The 25,861-nt window shown below is 28.1% G+C and overlaps 1 protein-coding gene across 1 annotated transcript in view; it reads right to left on the bottom strand.

Annotated features, from left to right (window-relative positions):
* The window catches only part of LOC100203671 (DNA cross-link repair 1A protein), a 37,772-nt gene extending 13,797 nt beyond the window's left edge, over window positions 1-23,975 (bottom strand). Inside the window, exons 1-8 of the mRNA XM_065791244.1 lie at window positions 23,907-23,975; window positions 20,093-20,197; window positions 17,904-18,038; window positions 17,627-17,738; window positions 16,814-17,377; window positions 10,574-10,707; window positions 10,049-10,167; window positions 2,247-2,688 (exon numbers count right to left, since the gene is read on the bottom strand). Of these exons, the coding sequence (XP_065647316.1) occupies window positions 2,247-2,688; window positions 10,049-10,167; window positions 10,574-10,707; window positions 16,814-17,377; window positions 17,627-17,738; window positions 17,904-18,002 (1,470 nt within the window). The 5' untranslated portion in view covers window positions 18,003-18,038; window positions 20,093-20,197; window positions 23,907-23,975. The remainder of the gene's footprint in view (window positions 1-2,246; window positions 2,689-10,048; window positions 10,168-10,573; window positions 10,708-16,813; window positions 17,378-17,626; window positions 17,739-17,903; window positions 18,039-20,092; window positions 20,198-23,906) is intronic.
* Between the last annotated feature and the right edge of the window lie 1,886 nt (window positions 23,976-25,861).

Genomic DNA, 25,861 nt, shown 5'->3' with positions numbered 1-25,861 from the left:
TCTCTAGAATTTTTGAAAATAGGGATGACAAATGCCCCTTTCCAGCATGCTGGAAAACAAGACTGATAAGCACTTGTTAAATCTGTAGACAACAGTCCGAAGAACAACAGATTTCTACCCTAGGCCCTAACAGAGAAAATCACAGAAAGAGCCCCAGTCAGCTTTAAGGTAGTTGTAAGAGGTATAATGATAGGGGGATTCTGATGATGAAGAAGAATGAGATAATAGTTTTAGAGAGATCAAACCATGATCAGAAGCACCTAAGGGTGAATGTGAAGAAACTGATCACTGACGAGAATCAGAAACAATACATAAGTCGAGTAGAGAAGGGAAATGATTGGGATTGTCTGAAAAGCAAGTTGGAAAGTTGACTGTTTGTGTTAGAGATTGAGAAAGACAGATGTTTAGGACCTTAACACCTGCAGAATCACTGACACTAGAAGCAAGCCATTCAGTGAAATGAGCATTAAAGTCACCAAAAACAACGATATTGGCTGAAGGATATAGAGAAAGGGCTTGGTCAGTTTGATTAGACATAACATCAAAAAGAGCGCAGTCTTGAGATGAAGGAGAGCAATATAGAACAAAAAGAAAAGTGATAGAGTGCAGGTGCTAAACAAAGATGCTAAACGAAAGCACATAAAAGAATAGTCTTTTGATTCAAACCAAGTTTTCCAAAAAATTAGTGAACTCTTACGAATGTAAATGCCCTGGCCAGCATGTGACTATTGGAGTCTTTACGAATTAAAGGAAGATAACCATCAACACTAAGATCACAAGATGAGATAGCTGAACTCAAAGTAATCTCGCAAAGAGCAAGTAGGTCTGATGAGTTTAGCAAGAGATAAGATTCAACAGAAGAAAAGTTACTTTGAAGACCACAAATATTATTGAAAGATAGATTTAGAGAACTTAGTGATGACAATGGTTTTTTGTTTATATAGTTTTTGATCCTTTAGTCAATTTTCAAATTGGTTAAAGAACTTGACTCAAAGCACAGATAGTGCTCAGTACACTATCTAAGTATTTTAACCAAAATAAGTTATTTCTAAAATTTTTCAAGGAACTTTATTCATCAATATTAATTCGACTTTTGTAAAATAAATTAAAAACTTTATTCCATGTGAACCACTGAGTACTTTTACTCCTGAAAAAGTTGTGAAACTTATTCTAGAGCATTTGCTCCATCAATTATTACCAGGTCTGGATTTTGACACACAGGCTGGTTGTGGTACAAGGGCCCCTACCAAATAAAAATTGATGTTTTTTTACAATAATATGTTTATAGTAGACACTAGATATTATCTAAACAAAAAATTTTGTTGTGGAAAATAAACTTTCTTAGGTTATTTAAGAAAAAAAAACTTGCTGATATTTTTAAAAAATGACAAAGTTTTAAAGGCATTTTTGCAAATAAATGCAAATTAAAGAATGGATCCAGGATCCATAAACTTCCATTCAATGAGCAGAAAAGTCCAAAAAATAAATAAAACTCGCAAAAACAATATATTATAACATTTAACATTATATAATATAACATTTATAAAAACAATACTTATAACATTTTGTAAATTAGGAATTAATCAAAATTAAGGTTTTTTAACTTAGAAATATTTAAAAAAAATGTTCAAATAAAAAAAAAAATTGATACACAGCTGTTAGAAAACCAATTGAGTAAGTATTTAACACAATAAAGTAAAAGTGTAATTAATTTTAAGTGTATAGGATTGCTAAATATTTAGGCAAGGAAAATCAAACAAAACAATTTGTAATGACCGACAAGCCTAAGAATTACACACATTTTAATTCTTAGGAAAAAAAAATTCTAATATTCTTTCACCTCAATTGCTAGATTTGAATCTAATTGAATCTATTTAACTTGGTTGGATAGTTTGACATCATTTTTAATTAATCAGATTTTATTTTTTTAACATTGAATCCAAAAACATTGGTTTGTACTTTGTATGTTGTACAAAATATAAAATCTTAAACAGACAGATGATATGATAAGTGTTATTATTAAAATGCTTTGTGTTGCGTGGGCTGTTGGTTAAAAGAGTTTACTAAAGCTGAAACTAAATTTCAAAGTTGTTTAAAAATTTAATAAACTTCTGAATTTAAATAAAATTTCTAAAAATTAATTTTGCTACCATTTTGAAATATTGATGTTAAAAAAATTAAATAAACTTACAGTTGATTGAAAGATAATAAAAAATCTGTTTACAAACTTTTAAAATAAATCTTACTTTTATATTGATTCCAAATAAAGGGAGTACATGTACTTGCGCAATATTATAGTCAAGAGTAAGTTTACTCTCCAAATCCTTACTTTCTAAGCATTTTAATATCTTCATTTTTTCTTTTGTTACACCAATTTTTAAACATAATTCATTTGCTAATGAATAAAAAACTCTTTCTTTCCCAATGGTATAGGTACCACAGACAATCAGAGTTTTCTTATTTTTTTGGAGAAAACTGCGTGCAGTTTTAACAACAAAATCAATTATTTCATTTTGTGGCGGAAATATATAGGTTGGATCACAGTATGTTGTATCCAGATAAAGTTCATTAATAGGAATTTTACAAAGCTTTTCATTTCTCAACATGTCTTCGTGAACTCGAAAATCACCAACATGCAAAATTCGTTTGTTATTAAACTCAAATAAGAACATAACTGATCCTGGACAGCTAAAGTTATATATATATATGTATATATATATATATATATATATATATATATATATATATATATATATATATATATATATATATATATATATAAATATATATAAATATATATATATATATAAATATATATAAATATATATAAATATATATATATAAATATATATAAATATTAATATATATATATAAATATATATTTATATAAATATAAATATATATATATATATATATATATATATATATATATATATATAAACAAAGTAAAATAAAACTTAAACAAAGGATGTAAAGTTTTAAACTCCAATAAAACAATTCTATATCTTATTCACATCAATTTGATTCTTTATTTATTACAAGGATACCAACATTAGTAGTTCCATTATCAGTGGAAGAAATAAAAATTGTTATCTGATGTTAAAATTAGCAAATAAGCTAGTCAAATAGAATTGAACAATGATGAACATCTCTTGCTAAAACCCTAATATTTGTTTTAACTAGATTCCCCAATACTTGTTTCAACTAGTTTCCAAAATAAGCTTTCTTTGCCAAAATTAAAGTTTTGGACTTAGCCAAGATTAAAGTTTGTGCCAAATCTTTACATGAATTATGTACAAAAAGAATCAAAAAATAATTGGAGTTAAAAAAAATTATCATAAAAAAACGATTAAAAAGACTAATTATAAATGAATTAAATGAATAAATAAACTAAATTTTAATCAAGGAATAAATCATTGTTACATTTAAAAATGATAAACAACACAACTTAAAAAAAAAATCAATTTTAGCTTTAACACACTTCAACAAAAAAGTTTTAAAATGTACTCAGTCTTCATTGCAGATAACTGAATTTTAAACATTTACGCAACATTTATGTAACATTAAAATCAATCTCATTAAAAACAACCTTTTTTTTGAATTGAAAGATCAATATCAGATACCTTTATAATGTAACTAAGTGCATATATTTAGCTCATGTTACATGATTCCTAAAATCATTTTTGTCACATCATTGATTATTTTTAGTTTCTATTATTTGCATTTTTGCTACGATTGTCTCAACAAAAATATAAAACAAATATAAAACTTTAAAAAAAGAAAAGCAAACAAAAAATATATAACAATACATAATAATTGCATACAGCAATTATTACACATTATATTATTATTAAAATAATATATTAAATATTTTTATTAAAATAACATTAAAATAAGAACTTCAATCATTTATAAAAAATTTTTTTTACCACCATTAAAATTAAAGTAATCAAAATAAATGTAGCAAAAAAAAACAAAAAAATAATAATTTTTAACTCGTATTTAATACTTGTTAACAAAGCGGATTAAAGTAGTATATTGCAAACAACAAAACTATTGTAAAGGCATTTCCAAAATTTAAATGATTTTATAAAATTTTAGTATACGCATTTTTGAAACTACATCCTGATTATTGGTCAAACCTTGTTTCTTCAAAATTCTGATTTTTTTTTTCAACCGATCAACCATAACTAGTTGAAACTATGCAAGATTTTATTTTGGAAGATCAAAATAGCAACTTTAGTCATTTTGTGATTTCAAAAAATATTATTCAGCATGGAAACAGTCCATCAACAATCTATGACTGTTCTCTACCTTTATAAACCTATTATTAGATCTTATATGGAATACTGAGCTGAGTCATATTTGAGCTGGTTCTTCTAATGACATCATTTCTATTTTAAACAAGGTTCAAAAATCTATTTTTATTGTTGTTGGACCTGCTCTAGCAGCTAACATTGAGCCTTTGTCCCATTGACATAAGGTTGCATCTTTTATTTCAAAAATTACTACCAAGACGGCTGCTTAAGTGAGCTATTATCTATTAGGGGGGGAGGGAGTGCTGGAAAGTTTGACACTAATTGACAATGGGGAAAGGGGTATTGAGGCCAAAATGATGTCAATTTAAATTATTTTTTTAGTTTTAATGAGCAGATTTTAACGGTATTTACAACTACTAAATGGGATAGAAATGATGTTTTGTTTGTGGGGAAATTAATATTAAATGCGAGGAATTTGATATTATATCTTATTAAATTATTTATAATATCATAAATTAATATAATTTGTTTCATTTTTCCAGAGACATTAAATAAATAACAACTACTAACATAAAATAAAAATTACTATCAGTTTATTAATATATTACCATTTGCGAATCAAATTATGTTATAAATATAAACTCTTTGTATATAAAATTCACAATCGTTATTTGCTCCCTAGCCGATTATAAAATGTGGTTCAAAGTAAACTCATAAAATTAAACTCATAAATTTGTCATTTTTTGAAATTAAATTGTCGTTATTTCAAATACGAAACTCTAACTGCTCTCTAGTTGATTGTAAAACGTGATGCAATGCAAACACATAAAGTCTATTGAAAATTCGAAACGCTGATTTCTCTCTAGTGGGTTGAAGAAACTCTTTTAAAAAGCTTGCGCTAACGATGAGCAAAATCATTATTCTGATTGTGATGTAAACAATACTAATAAATCAATATTAAAATATGGATAAAACCGCATTACTAAACTTGTTGATAGTCTCGTATGGAAATGCTCATCCCAATAAAAAAAAGGCTAATATCCAGAAAGAAGTCCATAGTATATGGAATTCATTAAAAGAAGAAAAACTGGTGCATAAGGATCTTGAATCAAAAGTAATGTATTTAATCAATTTATTTAATGAAAAGGCAATGAAGTTCAAGAGCAAGCAATTATCATTTTGGGCCAATACTCCAAAACAAGAAGTGGGCCCCCATGTATACTCCACTTGAATTTGACAAGAATTCCTCACAGTTTGTTGAGCCCACCAATGAGCGATCTGTTATTGATGATCAACAAAGTGCATTAACTTTGAGTTTGTTGATCACAAAAAATGAAAAAAAGACAAGAACAGTGGCTCAAGATCGACTCAATTCTGAGATTGCAGCTTTAAATTGTGAAGTTGCTGGACTGAAGACTAGAAAAAGAAGTGGATTCATTGCTGAAGCTAAAGAGGATGATTTGAAAAAGAAAAAGAAGAAACTAGCTCATCTATGTAAAGAACTGGCCAAAAAAAAGTATGATCAAGCTTAACTGAAAAAAGCTAGAATGGAGGAAATCTGCTTGGAGCATCCAGAAGTCAAAGAAAAACTAAAAATCAGAAAGAAACCTGGTCGACCATCACTAGAAGTAGATCAACCTCTTCTTTTGAAGGCGATTATGGATATTGCTCTCCATAGTTCGTCCGCTGATGAAAAACGTCAGTCAGAGGTTCTTCGGGTAATGATAGCTTAGCTATGTTTGTTAATATTGTATTGGTTAGAATTTTACTCTTAATTAGTACTTGCACTATTGTAAATATCTTTGAAATGTTAACAACTAATTTCAAGATTTGATTTGAATATAATTTACGAAATAAATCCCATTTTCTGTAAAAAAGTTAATTATATCCAAATATATTTCTTTATTATTTAGAGCATCAAAACTCTTGACGAATTGACATCTGAGATGAACAAAATTGAATTTGCAATCAGTAAGAGCACCCTCTATACTCGTCTACTTCCGATAAGTTACGGAACATTAGAAGGCAAAAGGCATGTCAAAACAGTCCCTGTTAGATTGATCAGTCCTCAGAATGAATCTCATTTAAAACATGTTGACGAACTCTTTTGCAGTTCAACTATAAAATATGTGGAAGAAGTTTGTTCAATTTTAGGGCCAGATGAAGTGTGTTTCATTTGCCAAGGCGACAAGGCTAGAGTGCCAATTGGAATCACAGCAGCCAAAAAACAGGCGCTGTTGTTGATACATTTGGAGTACCGGGTAACTCTCCCGGACCACGACTGGGTCGTGGCTGCTAAACACAAGCTTATACCATCTGTATATGCTAGAATTACGATCAAAAAAGATGGTCTCGGAAAAACAGATGCTGTTACTTATTCTGAACCTACCTAGATTACTGTTCGATCAAGAAAACACGCATCCTCGACCACCTTCGCTCATGGATTAGACTTTCAGCGGCTCTTGGATATCAAAGAATTTGACTATATTACCAGAGATCCTCAAACTAATATGGTTAAGCCTATTGTTGTGCTTAGCATCAATGGAGGACCCAACAAAAATCTCAGATACCAGAAAGTAATTGAAATCGGGATTTACCATTTCTTGAAGAATAATCTTGACGCTCTTTTCATCATGACGAACGCTCCAGGCCGCAGTGCATTCAACAGAGCTGAGCAATGAATGGCACCTCTAAGTAAAGAATTATCTGGGGTGATTTTTCCGCACGAACATTACAAAGCTCATCTTGATTCTCAAAGTAATTACATTGACAAAAGTTAATTTGTAAAAATATTAATGTAATTTTTAACCTATAATAACCAACATATCTTTTTAAATCAAGCAGGACAATAGATGAAAATTTAGAAAAACAGAACTTTGGTTTTGCTGGACAGGCTTTGGCTGATATTTGGTCTGATCTACAAATTGACGGTTATCCAACCGTTGCAGAATATATTGATCCAGACAATTTAGAGCTAGAGTCAAGGAGCCTTTTATTACAAAATCAACGTTGTATTGCCGATCATCGTTGTACAAGTCAATATTTTACTCAAATTGTGAAATGTAAAAATTGTTCTTGTTGTCGGACTATTAGAAGCTCTTACTTTACTCTAATTAGAACAAGATTTCACCTGTCCCTGTCAACCAAATAGAGACGGGCTCAAAGCAGTAGATGTCTCAGAAGGAGAAAAAGAATTGTTTCCATCATCTGTCTTTATGCTCATCACATCAAATATTGAAAATATTCTTCCTCGTACTGCCAAAGGATTTCCAATTTTGCCGTAGGATGCGTTTTGTCCATCAACTTAGTCTAGCCTAGCTGATAGAATCTGTAAAAAGTGAAATATCTGTTTTGCCTCTCAAGCTATGTTGAAAAAGCACGCTTCTATCCATTCTTCTCCTATAACACTCCCTCTAATCAAATAGGTCCAAACTGTTTGTACCGCTGCCAAGCGTCAGACAGAATTTCTGGCAGTGATCGCCTTGCAGAAGAGTTCGGAAACTGCTGAATGGTTAGATGAAAATGAAGTTGACGCAACGAATTTGATTGTGCCTCAAGAATACGATATCCTTTTAGAACGCGGAGAGCATTCACTACCTATTGTTTCAATCGATGATCACTTCAACAACCCATGGGAAGATTATATTTAAGATATTTAATACTATTTGCTTAGTTGATTATTTAATGACATATCGACTATTATATAATATAATTTGATGAGATCTACTATTCTATAAATGTATAATTTAGTCAGAAAAAAAATCAATGGTTTTTGAGCATTTTTATTGTTTTTTAGGGTGGGGGGAGTACACAAAAACTGACATATTATATAACGGGGGTTGGCCAAAAAAAGACAGTTTGACAAAGGGGAGAGGGGGAGTCAAAAAATTGAGAAAAAACACTGACATCGTTTATGGATGACCTCTTAAGAGTGAATTTGTTTAATAAAAAAAATATATATATATATATATTTTGGTATCCAAAAAAACAACATTTTTGAAAACAATCTGCTCCCACCCCCTATATGTGTTCTATCTAATACAAAAACACTAGGTATAAATTTTTTTTGAGTTAAAAAATATTTTAAGGGGTCCCTCAAGACCTTTGATTAATTAATGGGTCCCTAAAACTAAAAAAAAAGTTTTTCAAAAATATGTAAACCTGGTACTCAAATGAAGCGAAATTATATAAAAATTTCAAAAATAATATTCATTTTGAAAAAAATTGTTATTTTTGATTTTATTACATAAAAAATTATGTTTTTTAACAAAAAGTGAAAAAAATGCATTTTTTTTTTGTTTTTTTTTATGATAATTTTAATAAGTTAAAACTTTTTCAAAATGAATATTATTTTTGAAATCGTTATTTAATTTTGCTTCATTTGAGTACCAGATTGACATATTTTTGAAAAACATTTTTTTGAAAACATTAGGGATCCATTAAATATTCGAGGGGCTTGAGAGACCACTTAAAATATTTTTTATTCAAAAAAAATTTTAAACCTAGTGTCTTTGTATTAGATAGAACACATTTAGGGGGTGGGAAAAGATTATTTTCAAAAACGTTGTTTTTTGTGACACCCTAATATATATATATATATATATATATATATATATATATATATATATATATATATATATATATATATACATATATATATATATATTTATATATATATATATATATATATATATATATATATATATTTATATATATATATATATATATATATATATATATATATATATTATATATATATATATGTAATCCCATATATATATATATATATATATATATATATATATATATATATATATATATATATATATATATATATATATATGTAATCCCATGACATAGGATCAGTATGGACGCCAAAATAAAAATTATAAATTTCAATATTATTAAAGTCCGACATTAAATAAAAGCAAAAAATCAACACTTTATTAAAATTGTTTTCTTATATTTTAATATGGAATTTAATTTATGTGAATTTAAGAAAAGACTTGTATTGTTAAAAATTAAATTGTGTCGTTAGTATATTTTTTTAATATTCTGCATAAAGATCTTTTAAACAATAACTATAAAAAAGATTATCAATAAATTCTAAATTTGCTATTTGAAAAAGATTATACTTCTTTATTATTCATTTTTAAAAAGTATTTTATACATAACATAATAGTCTTTTGTTTGTTTTATCACAATTTGTTTGTTGTTATTTTTTTATGCATTAAATGTATGTATAAAATGAACTATATTTAGAAAACATAATTTGTGTTCATAAATAAAACTTTTGTCGTACCAACTAAACAAGGTTTTAAACGAAAAAGAAAAAGATTTAATTCAATTAGTGAAAAAAATTGATTTAAACAAAAACATTTCTCCTTTCTTAAAGCAAAAAATGAAGTTTTTTGGTTGCTTTTACAAAATTAAATCTATGATGGAGACTTTAGTAAAATCCTAATGTTTTTACTAAATGAATTCGTTTGCAAATAAATAAAAAGGAAATAATTATTTCTTTAAAAAATATTGCAAAGCCATTTTACATTCCTTTAAAACTAAACTTAAATTTTTAATTTTTAAAACCATACTTAATTTAAACTTTTTATTAAAAAAAAGTTAATAGTTAAATGACTATTTAACTGTCTATTTTTTTAATCAAAAATTAAATTAAAATAAAACAAATGTGGTTAACATTTTTTTTAAAATTATTTTAATGTGTTATTATTTTAATCTCTGGGTATAGCACTAACATTATAAAAAACTTTTAGACAAAAACAAATATTTACTGGTTAGCATCAAGTAAGGTTAAACGCACATCACCCAAACGAATTAATTGATTCATAGGTAAAACTACTACATTGTCTTGACAAACATGCAATTGCGATATAACTAAGTTTGCAGTTATCTAAGACAAAATTTTTACAAACTTTAAACTATATATACATGCATATATATATATATATATATATATATATATATATATATATATATACACATATATATATATAAATTATAAGGAAATCACTTATCAAATTTTTATCATTTCAAATTGTGAATCAGAAATGATGAGTTTTTGTAGATAAAACACAGTGTAAAATTAAAAAAAATTGATAAGTAATTTTCTACTAATTTAGATTAGAGAAGCACTCTGATATCAAACTGAAACAGCCTGCTGCAGGGGGCTTTATCACACATACATCATCAATCTTATAGTATATAAATAATATATATATAAATTTTTAAACATAACTCAAGGGTGATTTTGACTTTCAAATCACAAACATAAAAAAAATTATTAAACTTAAAATAACCTTTGAACAGTAAACCTTTCCAGAAAATTTTTTTGATAAACCTTTGTAATGATCAGAGTGAAAATGACTTAATAGGTAATATTTGCAGCCAGGGATTTCACCATAAGAAAATGCATCTACAGTTATACTGGCACCTATAAGTTAAAAAATGCACTTAAAAGTAATTTGGTTTTTATGACAACATTAACTAAGTTTATAAATATTTGTTTATATATATATATATATATATATATATATATATATATATATATATATATATATATATATATATATATATATATATATATATATATATATATATATATCTGTACTTGAGAGCCAACTTGCCTAAATTTTAAAAATACAATTTTACATTAGGAGCAAAACAAAGTTTTTTTTCCACTTATTCTCTCTTAACTCTTTTAATAACTGGATTAAGAAATAAACACTTCTTACAATTAGTTGAAACTTCTTACAAAATAAATACATTTCTTGAATTTATACTATACTCTCTTTCTCTTTATATATATATATATATATATATATATATATATATATATATATATATATATATATATATATATATATATATATATATATATATTTATATATATATGTGTATATATATATATATATATATATATATATATATATATATATATATATATATATATATATATATATATATACAGTGGTGTGAAAATTATTAAGACCATTGTTGAAAAAGTAAATTTTTTGAATATTTCCTTTAAAGACACGCACACAATGTCATAAAATGGGCATAGTTCAGTATTTTGTGGATGCTCCTCTAGCTGCAATAAGTTTTTCAACCCTCTTAGGCATTCCATCAATCAGTCTTGGACACATGTCTTGTATTTCTGGATCATGTGTCCAAACCTCTATGAGCGCCTCAATCAATGCGACTTTTGTTGTTGGTTTTCTGTCGGCAATTCTCTTTTTGACTATCATCCACAAGTTTTCTATCGGGTTCATATCAGGTGAATTACCAGTCCATGGTAGGATAGGAACATTATTACGATTCAAAAAGTTTGTAACAGAGAGTGCCCGATGACACGGTGCACCGTCTTGTTGGAAGATGAAATCACCATCAGGAAAATGAATTGGAAGTTGAGGTAGAAGGCTTTTCTCTAATATGTTGATGTATTGATGTTGATTCATTCTGCCTTCAACAATTCTAAGGGCTCCTACACCATGGGAACTTATCATTGACCATATCATTACTGAGGTAGGATGCTTGACGGTCTTTACCAGACATTGCGGATGAAATTCTTCCCCAGAACGACGGCGCACGTACTGACATTTATCATCGAGTATCTCGAACATAGACTCGTCACTAAAGCAAACCTAAAAATACAAACACACTGTAAAAGCCTTGAGCTTACATTAGATTAACATCCTGTAATCACTGGTTACATGTTCAATTCATTTTGAATTCATGCAATAAACATAGCCATTGCTACAATGTTCGATACATAAAACAATTGCACTAGTGGGTAATGATATTAAACATCATTATTATATGAAAAAATATGTTACATTTTGCTTCAACTTAAAGTACATGATTGTAAGCTCTTATATAAAAAATGGTAAAGGGTAAAATACCTTTCTCCATTGTTCTGTGGTCCAATCTTTGTGATCCATGGCCCATTGCAGCCGTCGCATTTGTTGAGCATTGGTCAAGAGCGGTTTTTTGCGCGGTCGACGTGCTACAAATCCATCTTGTATCAGCCATCTCCGAACACAACTTGTTGAGACATTGATCTGGTGCTCCTGCAGCACACCCTGGAGCTGCTTGCTGGTCATTCTTCTGTTTTTTCGAACGTTTGCAAGCAGAACCCTTCTTGCACGTGGCGTCATGACTGGTTTTCGTCCTGAAGTGGAACGTCTTGGAGAGGATGTAAAACCAAAGTCCAATCGTTTCTTGATGGTAAAAACTGCTGTTTTACTTAGTCCACATCTCTTGGCAATTTCCCGTTGTGAAAATGTTTCCAACTTTAATAATGCTTCAACTTTGCCTCGCTTTCTGGGACTAGGGTCAGCAACTTTACCCATATTTTGAAAATATAATATAATCTGACAAAAAAAAATGCTTAAATAATCAAAATCACATATTTAAAATCAGAAAAATATTAAACTGTATCACTAACAACAGCAATAATCTAACAAAAATCACTTATAGTTCGTTTGAACCATACATATTCACTTGTCTGCAACTTACATTTCACAAGGCAAAATATACCAAATGTTTACTAAAACACATAACTCTACAATAAAAGTTAATAAATTAAAATTAAAATTAATAATTTCAATACTCAGCCACACCCACAGCACGTTTATAATAAAATAAAGTAGTGCTGCAACTTTTTTAGAATCTAAAAAGTGGTATAAACTAAAAAAAAAGCTTTTTTTCTTGGTGGTCTTAATATTTTTCACACCACTGTATATATATATATATACTACATCCCTGGTAGTAGCTGAAGCTCAACTTACTTCTTCACACAACGACCCTGTTTGTCAAGGTTTGTGTTTGAGAGTTATAGAGTTGAGAGAGGGTTGTAACCACAATTTAAGTAACCTCCCTGACTGTAGTAGCCTTCATGGCCTTGGAGAGGAGAATTAACATCAAAAATAAATAAATCTTTTTTTTCTTCTTTTTTTTTTTGCTTTTCTGCATGAAACAGAGTTTCATGCAGAAAAGCAAAAAAAAAAAGAAGAAAAAAAAGATTTATTTATTTTTTATGTTAATTCTCCTCTCCAAGGCCATGTAACTAATTGAAGAAGTGTTTATTTCTTTCCCTGCTGAGCACTCTTCTCAAGTCGTTACAAAATGAAGAAAATTAACTTCAATATTTCACTAAAAAAAATACTTATACCATCAAATAAAAAGTACAAATTGCGATTGCATGAAAAAACTGAAATTTTGATCAAAAGAATGAGATGAAAGGCTTGAATAACTCTATGAATAACCAGCCTAATGGTATGAATGAAATTAATAATAACACTTTTAAATCTTATGGTTAAAACACACCACACTGCTCCATACCACATTGCACACAACAGATTATAGATATGCGCAACTTATTCAAACTATTTAAAAACATATAGTTTTGGATGGTTCAATGCAGCTTCCGAAACAAATTTAAAAAAGACATTTCCTCTATTCAAAAATCTATGTATACACTTACATTTACACAGACAAAACAAAGAATTTATATAAATTATCAAGACAAATACAATAAGTTGTTAATGAACCACATCTAATTATAAAAAAATCCAACTCTATAATACTAGGGTCAATTAAAAAGTTCATATAATAAATTTTTTTTATAACAAAGAATAAGCATAGAACAATTAAATTAAGAGTGGATCATAAGTAGGCACCTTGCTTCAAAATAATCTCATTTAAATCGGTTTTCAGTTTTTCCAGTTGCCGCTGCATATGATCATGTGAATGTGACCTTAAGTTTGTCTCAATGGCTTCTTGAACCTCTTCCTTTCTCTGAAAATCCAAATCCTTGCAATAAAATTCAAATGAAGAGAAAGCATGTCTGTCCAACAAATTAAAGCCAGCCCCGACTTTAATTTGTTGGACAGACATGCTTTCTCTTTATTTAAATTTTATTGCAAGGATTTGGATTTTCAGAGAAAGGAAGAGGTTCAAGAAGCCATGGAGATAAACTTAAGGTTATATGGGGTATATGGAGGTTGGGCTATATATGTTATTGGGCTATATGGGCTGTTGGGCTATTGGGCTATATGGAGGTTGGGCTATATGGAGGTTGAATGACATGGGTAACTTTTTTCTCAGCAAGAAAGCCTCTGACTGCAGCAGACACATGTGGCCTGGCATTATCATGCTGAAGGAGCATTGTGTTCCATGTTACTCTTTACAAGCCTTTGTTGACAAAATTAGAATGCATATTTGATAGGAAAAGCATGTACACTTCTGAATTGACAAATTGTATATTTGGAAGTACCTTAACATAGGCCTTGCCATCAAATGAGATCATACTTTTTGCATCAAATTGTGATCTCCTGATACGTTTCGGAGCGTCTTCACCCTTTGAAATCCAAGCGCGAATACTGTGTTTGCACCCAGTCAATCTGTGGTAAATCCACTTCTCATCTGCAACAATTAGACGTCGTTCAACATTCAATTCATCTCGTAGGATGGTCAGAAATTTATGCACAAGTTCAAACTGATTTTGTTGATTTGCTGGGGTGAGGCCATATGGGATCCATTGTGAACAAATTGATCTTTTCATCAATTTTTCGGTGATTATTGAATAAACTAAACAAAAAGAAATGTTTACAACATCACAAATTTGCTCTATTGTTAAAAATGTGTCTTCATCAAGCAGCTGTTAAATGATCTCAATGTTGTCTATAGTTGTTGAGGTACTGGGTCTACCTGACCTCGATTCATTTGAAAACTAACTATAATCACTTATGTTTGATGTAGAATACTTTCGGTAGTACTTGTATACTGTTTGAATGGAAGTTGCATCCTCACCTCAGGCAGTAGTTATGAATTTGTGAGCATCAGATGGAGACTTCTGATTGTGACGACAAGTCTCAATTAACAATCTAATACCAACTTTGTCATTTTGCATTATAGCTTTAATTATTCAAATGATCTAAAATTAAAAATATTTATTTTATTAAACATATATGTACATAAGTTAATGTTAAGAATATGTTAAGAAAAAATATATTTTGAAAAACCATAATACTTTTAACAAAATCAATATAAACGGTTTCTCCAATTGTTTCATTACACTAAAAGACCATAAACCAAATTTTTTATATAACCCTTACTGTTTGCCTGATTAACCCAGCTAAGGATGAAATTGGTAGAATAAGTAAACAAATTTTATCCTTTATTAACAAACTAAGAAACATTTTTCAATTAAATCAGTAGAGTAGTACACAAAATGTAATAAATTGGTTCAAAAACATCAATAAAAAACATTATAATTACTTTTGACATCATTGACTTTTGCTCTTCTATTAATGAAAAGATTTTTTTTATTAATAAAAATGTAAAAACTTATTGACTCCACTTTGCAGAACAATACATTATCATTGTTGCAGACCATAAATCTTTAATTTTCCATGCGCAAAAATCTTTATTATTTACCAATGACCAATTTTGGATAAAAAATCAAGGTGCTTGTTTGATGTTACCATAGATGCATTTGATAGATGGGAGGTGTTTGAGTAAGTCAGTATTTTTCTTTTTATTCCAGACTTTACAATTTTATAGCAAGTGTGATTTTAGATTATATAGAGATGATGGCTTAGCAGTAAAAATGCAAGCGACCCAAAAATTTAAATTTAGAAAAATTAGGAAGCATTTTACTCAAATATTTAAACAAAATAACCTCAGTATTTCCATTCAATTTAAAATAAAATTTATATTCAATATAAAAATTGTTAATTACCTTGATGTTACATTATTTCTTAACAACTGCAGTTTTTAACCTTACCATAAATCTGATAGTATGTTTGCTGTTGCAATGCTAAACTTGTATTTCTTATAATGGTTTTTATTTTATATTTTTGAATAATATGGCTGATGATTGTCAATAAGGCATGAGTTCCATATTTTTTTCATTCCAAAGTTTTTTTCATTTAAAATTTCCTTCTAAATTCAACAATCAGTAATGCAAAAAGATTAAACAGCCAGTGGGAAACCATTTTTCGGTTTTCTAGTAGAATCCCATTTACATTTACAGTTAAGTGTATTGATAACAAGGTAAAATGACAACTTTTTTTGCGCCTAAATTCTTAAAAAGTTAGATTCAAATTTCGATTAAAGTATAACATTGAAATTAATGTATAATATTGAAATTAATGTATAATATTGAAATTAATGTATAATATTGAAACAAGGTTGAAAATGTTTTCTGCTTAAATCATAAGAAGTTTTCTGCTCTAACGTAATGTCTAGTACATTTCCCTAAATTATATTCCAGAATTATAGGTTTCAACCTCCCGCTTTAGGTTGAATAAAAACCAATTTGATTTTTATAAAACCTTACCTTTTTTTTCTTACAATCTCACCTCCTAATATGAGTTGATGTGAAATCGAAAAATCAAAAAACAATAATAATAAAAAGCATTTCTACTATAACCCCCTGTAAATTGTCAATGTCATAATCAAAATGTATTTTTGTCATAATCACATTTATGCATGTGAATATTAAAAAAAATCAAAAATTCAGCAAAAACACCTACCAAGTATTTTTTTATAAAACGGACAGTCTTTTCTGGAATTTTTTTTCATTTCAGTTCTTTTTTCTGGCTTTACTGCCATGCTCTGTTTAGTAAAAAAACACAAATTAGGTCCAGATGTTTTGGATGGTGCTATCTGAAATCTGCGAACAACAACATTCGTTTTTTCATCATTTGCTTTATGTAGAGTCAGTTTTTTATCACTCTCAAAAAAATCATTTATTTTTGCTTGTTTGAAATCTTTTGACTTTTGCTGGGAGAAAATCTGTTGTTTTGGATCTATTGCTGTCACTTTGTTGTAATTTAAGTGCTGCAATTGATGAGTAGGAGTGACAGCATCAACCATGTCATGTATTTGAACAACAGGAGTTACAACATTGTTTATGAATTGAGATTGAGAAGTAGAAACAATATCCATAGAGCAATAAGAAGTAGGAGTAACAATTGTATTTACAAAACTTGATTGGAAAGTAGGAACTATAACTTTTTTTAACTCATGATTATGAAAACCAGGACTGATAACTTTTTCATTTAAAACTAACTGATTTGAATCATCGAAACAAGATGCTAAATCGAAAGATATAGCATGATAAAATAATAATAAAAAATATTTACTATAATAAAATAAAAGATAGAGTATACTATGATAAAATAAATAGTAAACCAATAAGACAATAAACTTTTTAAACAGTATTTGGCTAATTGTTATATACTTGACAAATTGATAGACAATGATAAATAAACTGATTAAAAAATAATAAATACATTGATTGGATTCAAAAAAAAAAAAAAACTCATAACTGAAAAAAATAATACCTAACTTGATATCTTTATCCAAACACATATTAATGTGAACTTGTGGATTAACATCACGAAAATTCAACTTTATGGAGCAAACTGGACAAAATTCTATACCAATATTTTCATGCTAAAAACAATCATAATAGTTGTTTAAGCCATTTTTAATACAGATATAACAAATGATATAATGGAGATAAAGTCAATAAAATCAACTTTTTCATCAAGATATATATCAGCATATTATTCAAATCCCCCTACCAAAACATACTCTATAGCAAAAGTTTAAACATACCCTTTTGGAAATCTCAGTTAACTCGGTTAGCTTTATTTTATGCTGACTTGATTTCTTGACTCTTTTTAACGGAGAAATTTCTTCATTTAAATCTTCCATCAAAAAAGAATCCGTTTTTAATTAACTAAACAGAATCTACAAAAAAAGAAAAAAGAAAAAGAAAATAATAAACAAAAATTTTTATTGAGAATAAAAAAATTAAACTTTAAGAACTTCAAGAAAGGAGCTTGAATTTATTTTTAAAATTAGAGCAAATTTGTATTTGTATATTATATTATATTTGTTTTTTTATTAATTTTAAAATTTTAATTTGTACATTTGTATTTTTAATGTTATCTTTAAAAACTTTTACTTACTAACTATTGAGAACATGAACTCAGAATAAATAACTATATTTTATTGTTACTTAAGCTATTCACAATTGAATGATAATTGTCATTTTAATTCAAAATATGCAAAAAAAGAAGCAAACGTCTTTTTTTAAGCAATAAAACAAAGTGTTTTTTAACTCCATGTTAATTTAATAAAATTATATCCATATAATTATATATCATTATTATATAATAATATTTGACACTCCTATGAACAAGAGATGGAATGTTAGACCTATGTCTAACATTACATCTCTCATTCATAGGACTGATTTTATCATTCATAGAACTTGATCTTTACTTCTCCCAAGGATAAGACAGAACTATTTGCAAAGAATTTTTCTTCTAATTTGACATTTGAATCTAATGGCCATACTATTTTTTTTATTCCAATTCAATAGGTTAACCCATTGTTAGACATTCAAATCACTCCAGCTTCCATTGCTAAAGTCGTATCTTAATTAAACTCTTATAAGGCTTGTGATCCAGAAAACTTCCTGTCATAGTCTTACAAAAGTGTTCTCCAGAACTCTCTTCAACTCTAATTCTAAACTGTTTAATATGTGTTTGACTGAATCTTGCTGGAAAATGGCATTTGTGGTTCCAATTTTTTAAAACTCTGGAGAACATTCAATTCATTCTAACTGCTTTATTAAAGTCATCCTCAAAGGCCAACACTCTTTATTTCCAGTAACTTCTAGGAAATCTCAAGGTTCTATCCTTGGTCCTGTTTTGTTTCTAATCTACATTAATGATTTTCCTGACAACCTTACATCTAAAGTGGCTCTATTTGCTGATGACTCAACTTTATACTCATGTCTTGACAAAAAGCCTTCTCTTTTCAATCACTTAGAACAGGTAACCGATCTTGAATCTGATCTCACTTCTGTAACAGATTGGAGCTTGCAGTGGCTTGTAAATTTTACATCCAATGAAACTCAGTTATTTACTGCAAACAACTATCACAATACTGTCAACATTCCTATGTTAATGAATGGTAACCCTCTCACTGAGTCCTATTCTTTACATCTTTTAGTATTATTGACTTCTCATAGAAACCATATATACAATCGATTGCTAAATTAGCATCCGCTAAGGTTGCTTCTCTTTATCATGCTTGCTATTTTCATACTTCTAATTCCATTCTCTACCTCTAAAAACCTTTTATTTGCCCTTGTGTGGAATACTGTTGTCATATTTGGGCCAGTTCTTCTAATGATGCTCTTTCTCTTATAGACAAGGTCCAAAAAATGTATTGTAAATGTAGTTGGACCCACTTTGTTTGTCAAGCTTGCACCTCTCTCACATTATCTTAAAGTTGCATCTCTTTTTCTATTCTACAAATACTATCATGGTTGCTGCTTAAAGAAGCTACCATCTCTAGTTCCATCAACTAAGACTTATTTTCACTTGACTCGCCATTTAGCAAAGTCTCATTCTTTTACTGTATCTGTCCCTGCATGCTCCAAACACATTTATTTGTCTAGTTTTTTCCCTTGCACTTCAACCCTTTGGAACTCCCCTCATCTTCGAGTTTTCCTGACTAATACAACCTACAATTTTTCTAGTCTTCTGTCAACTGTTTCCTTGCTCTTTAACTCTAATTTTTTTTTCCTCCTTAATAGTGGTTGCTTGCAGCCATGTTGAGTGAATCAGAATTAAAAAAAAAAGACATACTTGGAGTATGTTTGTAAACATAACCACTTAAATTTATGAATTCTGCATTACCAGATTGATGGAAACTAAATAGAAAACTGATTTATGACCAACAATATAAATAGATCTGGAAATTATACAATTATAAAAATTATAAATTACCAGATTTTACAGTTCTTGACTTAATAAAGATGCATTTTTTCTTAATTCTTGTACAACGCAACCTTTGAAAGAAGTTGATCTTATATCTATCTCACCAAGTTCAAGCTGAAAAACAGAAGAAAAAAAATTAAACAAAATCAAAAGCAAGATTTAAAAAAAATTATTTATAAATTACTGCTCAATAATGCTTAATCTCTCTCTATATAAAAGGCAATGTTTGTATGTTTGATGTTAGCTATAGGCGTCAACACCTCTGGACTTATCAATACCAAACTTGGCACAGGCACTAAGTAGGCCTGAGCGGTGGTTTGGGCCAGGTTTGGGCCACCAGCGGCCCCTACGGCTGCTGGGTTAGGGCCATCAGCAGCCCCTCCGGCCCCAAGGTTTTCCCAGACATTCACAGAAAGTATTCCCAGACATTCAAAGAAAGTTTCCCAGACATTCAAAGAAAGTATTTAAACAACTTAACTCACGTTAAACACAATGAAATTTGGAAAAGATAAATTTGGTCACGTTTAAGTGTGACAGAAACCCGCGCCAAGCGCCGGGTAATCCAGCTAGTGCTTTATAACTGTTAATGTTTAATAAAAATGTATAGTTTATATAATATAAAAATTGATTGATATATTTGTAAAGCCAAGTATATCTCTAGTAATATGTATCTAATTTTCAGTTATTTACTTTGTTGGTAATATTTTAATTAAAAAGAATGAATATATATGATTTGTTTAGCAAAATTCTAAAATATATAACTTTTGCATTTTAATTTTATTTAAAATACATTTAACCTTTATTTAAAATATATAGTTATTATTCACGAGACAAATTTTTTGACTGCTACGACACTTTCAGTAAAGGCAAAAATACAACTAAACTTTTCAACAAAACAAAATTGAAATTTAAAGATATGCATGAAACAACATTTATGACATCATACAAAAAGAATTTTTTTTTTTTCAACATCTTCGCTTCCAAAGAGGCTGCAAGCAACCACTATTAGAGTTGGAAGTTACTGTGAGAGAAAAGATGAAGTTTATAGAGCAAGATAACGATTGACAGACGACTTAAAAGATTGCAAATTATGCAAATCAGGAAAACAAGATAAAGGAAGCAAATTAAAAGAACTGATGTTTGAAAAAAAAAAAAGATGAATAAGAGTTTTTGGAGCACTTAGGAATAGTCAGTGAAAATGGATGAGACTTAATTGAATAACAAGTAACACTTTAATGAATTTTGACATAAGAAGCGCTAGCTCTTTAGAGCAGTGTCCAATATAGTATTAGTAGAAAAGAGAAAGAGAAGCAACATTACGGCAATGTGATAATAGTTGGAAGTTGGCTGCAAAAGCAGGTCTAACTATGTTTACAATGCGTCTTTGCATTACATCTAAAAGAGAAAGGACATCATTGGAAGATCCACCCCAGATGTAGAATTCCATACAAGGACGGATTTGAGATTTATAGAGATAGAGAATAGAATCTGGAGTAAGAAAGTGGCGAGCATGATAAAGAGATGCAACTTTAGCAGATGCTAATTTTGCAATAAATTTGATATATGGTTTCCAAGAAAGATTGGAAGTAAGAGTTAATCCTAGAAGATGAAGGGTAGATGACTCGTCGAGTACAACACCATTCATAAATATAGGAAGATCTAAATATAGCAGTAACAATAGGCTGAACAAAATTGAGTTTTATCTAAATTGAAGTTCACTAGCCAATGTGAGCCCCATGCTGTAGCAGAAGTAAGATCCTTTTCAAGCTCAAATGCCCCCTCCAAGCAATCAGAGAGTGGCTTTTTATCATGACAAGAATAAATGGTATTATCATCAGCGAACAATGCCACCTTAGATGTGAGAATATCTGGAAGATCGTTAATGTAAATTAAAAAGAGTATAGGGCCAAGGATTGAACCTTGAGGAACCCCTGAAGTTATAGAATAAGAAGAAGAGTGCTGTCCATCGAGGACAACTTTTATACTACGATTGGAAAGGAAGGATTCAATTATCTTAAAGATGTTACCAGATACACCTTAAGAAGAAAGTTTATGGAGAAGACCAGCATGCCATACTTTATTAAAAGCTTTAGAAATGTCAACAGTGATAGCTTTAACCTCTCCACCGTTATCTAATGTACGATAAAACCTATTGGTTATTACTGTTAGTTGGAAACAACTGAAGAAGCCTAGCAATGACAGAAGCTAGACTTTGGTTAATCAAGACTTGCTTTAGAAGAAATTACCAAATCAATATAAATAACATTTTCTGGTACTAATTGAATTGGCTGCTCAATTTAGTAAACAATTGCAGTCATGGACAGAAAAGGCGTGCAATCGTACTAAATACCTGACCACGCATATAATTACTTTTTTTAAAAGCTTGACCATAAATTTTTAATGCTTCAAAAATGCACTGAAAAACGCTGACAAAAGTAAGAAAAAAAACAAGTTCAACTATAAAAAAAGGAAAGAAATCTTAATGAAGGAGAAATTTAAAAAAAAATCATTAAAAACTATAGCTCTAAAAAAAAGCTCTAAAATAAAAAGTTAACTAATATAAAACTAAAAATTATTTAATTATGCTTATAATTATGTTAAGATGGAATATCTTAAAAACTTTAATTTTTTCTAATGTTTTTATAGTATTAGCCGAACTTTTTTAAATAGAAAATTAATTATAAAATAAAATCATTCATAAAATTGTATTCAAACATAATCATAAAATGAAGAAATTTTTTTAATTAAATATAATTTTTTTACAATATTTTTTATTAATTTATATTTAATATTTTTTATTAAAAACAATCATTAAAATTTGTTACTTTATTTAAAAGCGTTTAAAATTTTTTGTTGTGTTCACAAAAACAAATCAAAAAAACCTTGTTATGTTATAGACTATATTAATTGCACGAACTTTAAAAAAAAGGTTATTGTAACACATTGTTGTCATAAAAATCATTTAAAAAAAACACTTTTGAAATTAATAAAAAATTTTATTTGATATTCTATGAAAATTTATTTTTAAAACTTTATTTAGAAGCATTTAGCATCATGTAAAAACATTTCATTAGAAAGCTCACAAAGCATTATAAAAAAATAACTTTGTTATGTTTTCAAGTATTAAATATATGTAATCATTAAACAGTTTTTTTAAAAACCGGTTTTGTTGTTGTTTATAAAATTAATTGTACAAATTGTTTTAAAAACATTTGCATTCATCATAAAAAATACAATTTTTAACTATATATTATCTTTTGATAATATAAATAAAATGTTTTTTATAGTACACAATCATTACAAGCAATTCCTCACTTTATTACTTAATTTCTGTACATTTTCGAAACATCTTCGAAAATTCAAAAAGCTGTGGTTAAGTTGTCACAAAAACAAATCAAATGCATGGTCAGGAATACCATACGATTGCATGCCTTTCCTGTCCACAACTGCAATTGTCTCTATAATTAATTATATTGAATATATTAGACTTAGACCAGCCTGAAATATAAAAGCATTCACAAAGCATATCATTTTAATATAACACTATACACATTAGTTTTGCATAAAGCATCAACCAAACTCCCTAATACCAACTAATGGTATTAAGGAGTTTGGTTGAAACAGATTTTAGGACTTAGAAATTACTTTAAAATAATTTTATAAAAATTATTATTCTAAAAAAATTTATACAAATATATATAATAATAAAAATACATCAATATTCAATAACATAAATAAAAGCAGAAGCCATTGCCTTCAATTGGTTCTAAATAACATCAAAGTAAAGAAATAGTTCAGATTTGATTTTAGCTAAAAAAAATACCTCATTCCAAGCATATATTTCCTTATAGCAATTAGGAGAAAGGCATAAACGAATACACTTGATTACTTCTAAACCTTGCTCTTCACTGCTATGGTAATTTTCAATTCTACACCTTTCTGATGTTCTACACAAACGCTCCTCGCTATTGAACCTTCTTCCCTAAAATAAATGCGTACAACTATTAAAATAAGTTATTATATATATATTAAAATAAGCATATAATAAAATAAATGTATAAGTATGTTAACATTTTTTTAAATAACATATATATATATATATATATATATATATATATATATATATATATATATATATATATATATATATATATATATATATATATATATATATATATATATATATATATACAAATTTATATATATATACATATACATATAAAATTTTTATTGTTTATATTTCATGGAAACTTTAGTTTATATTTTTAAAATTTGAAATTAAATATCATAATTAAAAACACATGGTGAATACATCCTAATGAAAAAAAATTTATTTGAAGTAAAAAAAAAATGTATGAAGTAAAATTTGCTAAAATCAAGATTAAGAACTTGTGCACTTATGATGTAAAGTAAATCTATATTCACACTAGTATATTCAAACTAACTGTAATCACCATAAGAAGATCTACTTGGATAGATTTGAGAACTTAAATTTTAATTTGTGATTGTTAAATAGATCAAATTTTGTTGAGATCCATTTAACTATCGCAAAATTAAGTTAAAAAGTATTTAAAAAGAAATTGATTTTTTTATTTTTAAATACTTTAGACTTAGATTTAACAACTGGTCATAAGCTTTGTATAGAATGTTGTAGATATAAATGAGATTTATACTTCAAAAGAAAACTTTAATTTATGCATAGATTGTTCACGTTTAAAACTAGTTGCTCATAAAGACAGGGTCAGCTATGCCAAAAATAAATAAAAAAGTCAAATAAGATCTGTACTGCAACCAAAAAGAAAACAGCAACTGTTTTGAGAGTTTCTATGGGTTTATTATTTACTAATGTGAAACTAAAAATATAAAAGCTGTGTTGCAAATGCAAACAAGACTTGAACTCACTAATGGAATTAATTAAAGCAAAGCTTAGGTGTCTTCAAAATCAGAAAAACCTAAATTACTGACTTTGGTTCCTGAGAGTCAAAACATTAATTATACACACAAAACTATTTTATATATAGGATAACAGGGGGCATTAAGACCCATTTCTTTAGTTCATATAATAAAATTTATATTGTTATTGTATTAAGGGAGAGGGGCATTAAGCTACAAGAGAGGGGCATTAAACTTCATGATACTAACCAAACAGAGACTAACTAACCAATCAAGAAACTTTTCATAACCATTCCTGGGTTTCTAACCAATGGCATTGATTTTTAATTAGAATTTATAAATGAGTGGTTTATCCATTCAGTTTTCAGTTTCTTTAAACCCTGTTGAAAAACTTCAGCTAAGCAAGTGCTTGTTTCTTTTGGCATGAAAAATTGTTTCTATATTGAAGTTGTTTGTTTTTAATACAATTACGTATAGACTAAGCAAGTACTTCTTTTTAACTATCTGTGTATGTAATCAATGATTTAAAATTCTGCAAATAAAGATAAAAATTTTAGCAAAGTAAAATGGCAGTTGGAGGAATGTCTAAGAGATAGTTCATAAATAGCTCCAATATTCACTTTAAGATTGAGTTTCAGTTCAACATTTTGAATGGATAGCATTTCTAAGAGAAATATGGTTCTGTTGATTATTAATTAGTTGAATTAGTTTTTAAAATTAAATGTTTTAGTTAGCAAGGGCTTAATGCACATAACTGATAAAAAAAAGTAATTAAAACAATCAAATAGCATTGATTAGGTAAATAAAATCCATGTTTTAATTTTATAAACAGATTTAGTACAAATTGAAAATAAAAGTTATTTATGTGTAGAAATCGTTTAAATT

The sequence above is a fragment of the Hydra vulgaris genome, chromosome 02 (assembly GCF_038396675.1).
Source record: "Hydra vulgaris chromosome 02, alternate assembly HydraT2T_AEP".
Classification (NCBI taxonomy): Eukaryota; Metazoa; Cnidaria; class Hydrozoa; order Anthoathecata; family Hydridae; genus Hydra; species Hydra vulgaris.
The sequence above is the reverse complement of the archived record's forward strand: the minus strand, read 5'-3'. Positions and strand labels throughout refer to the sequence as shown.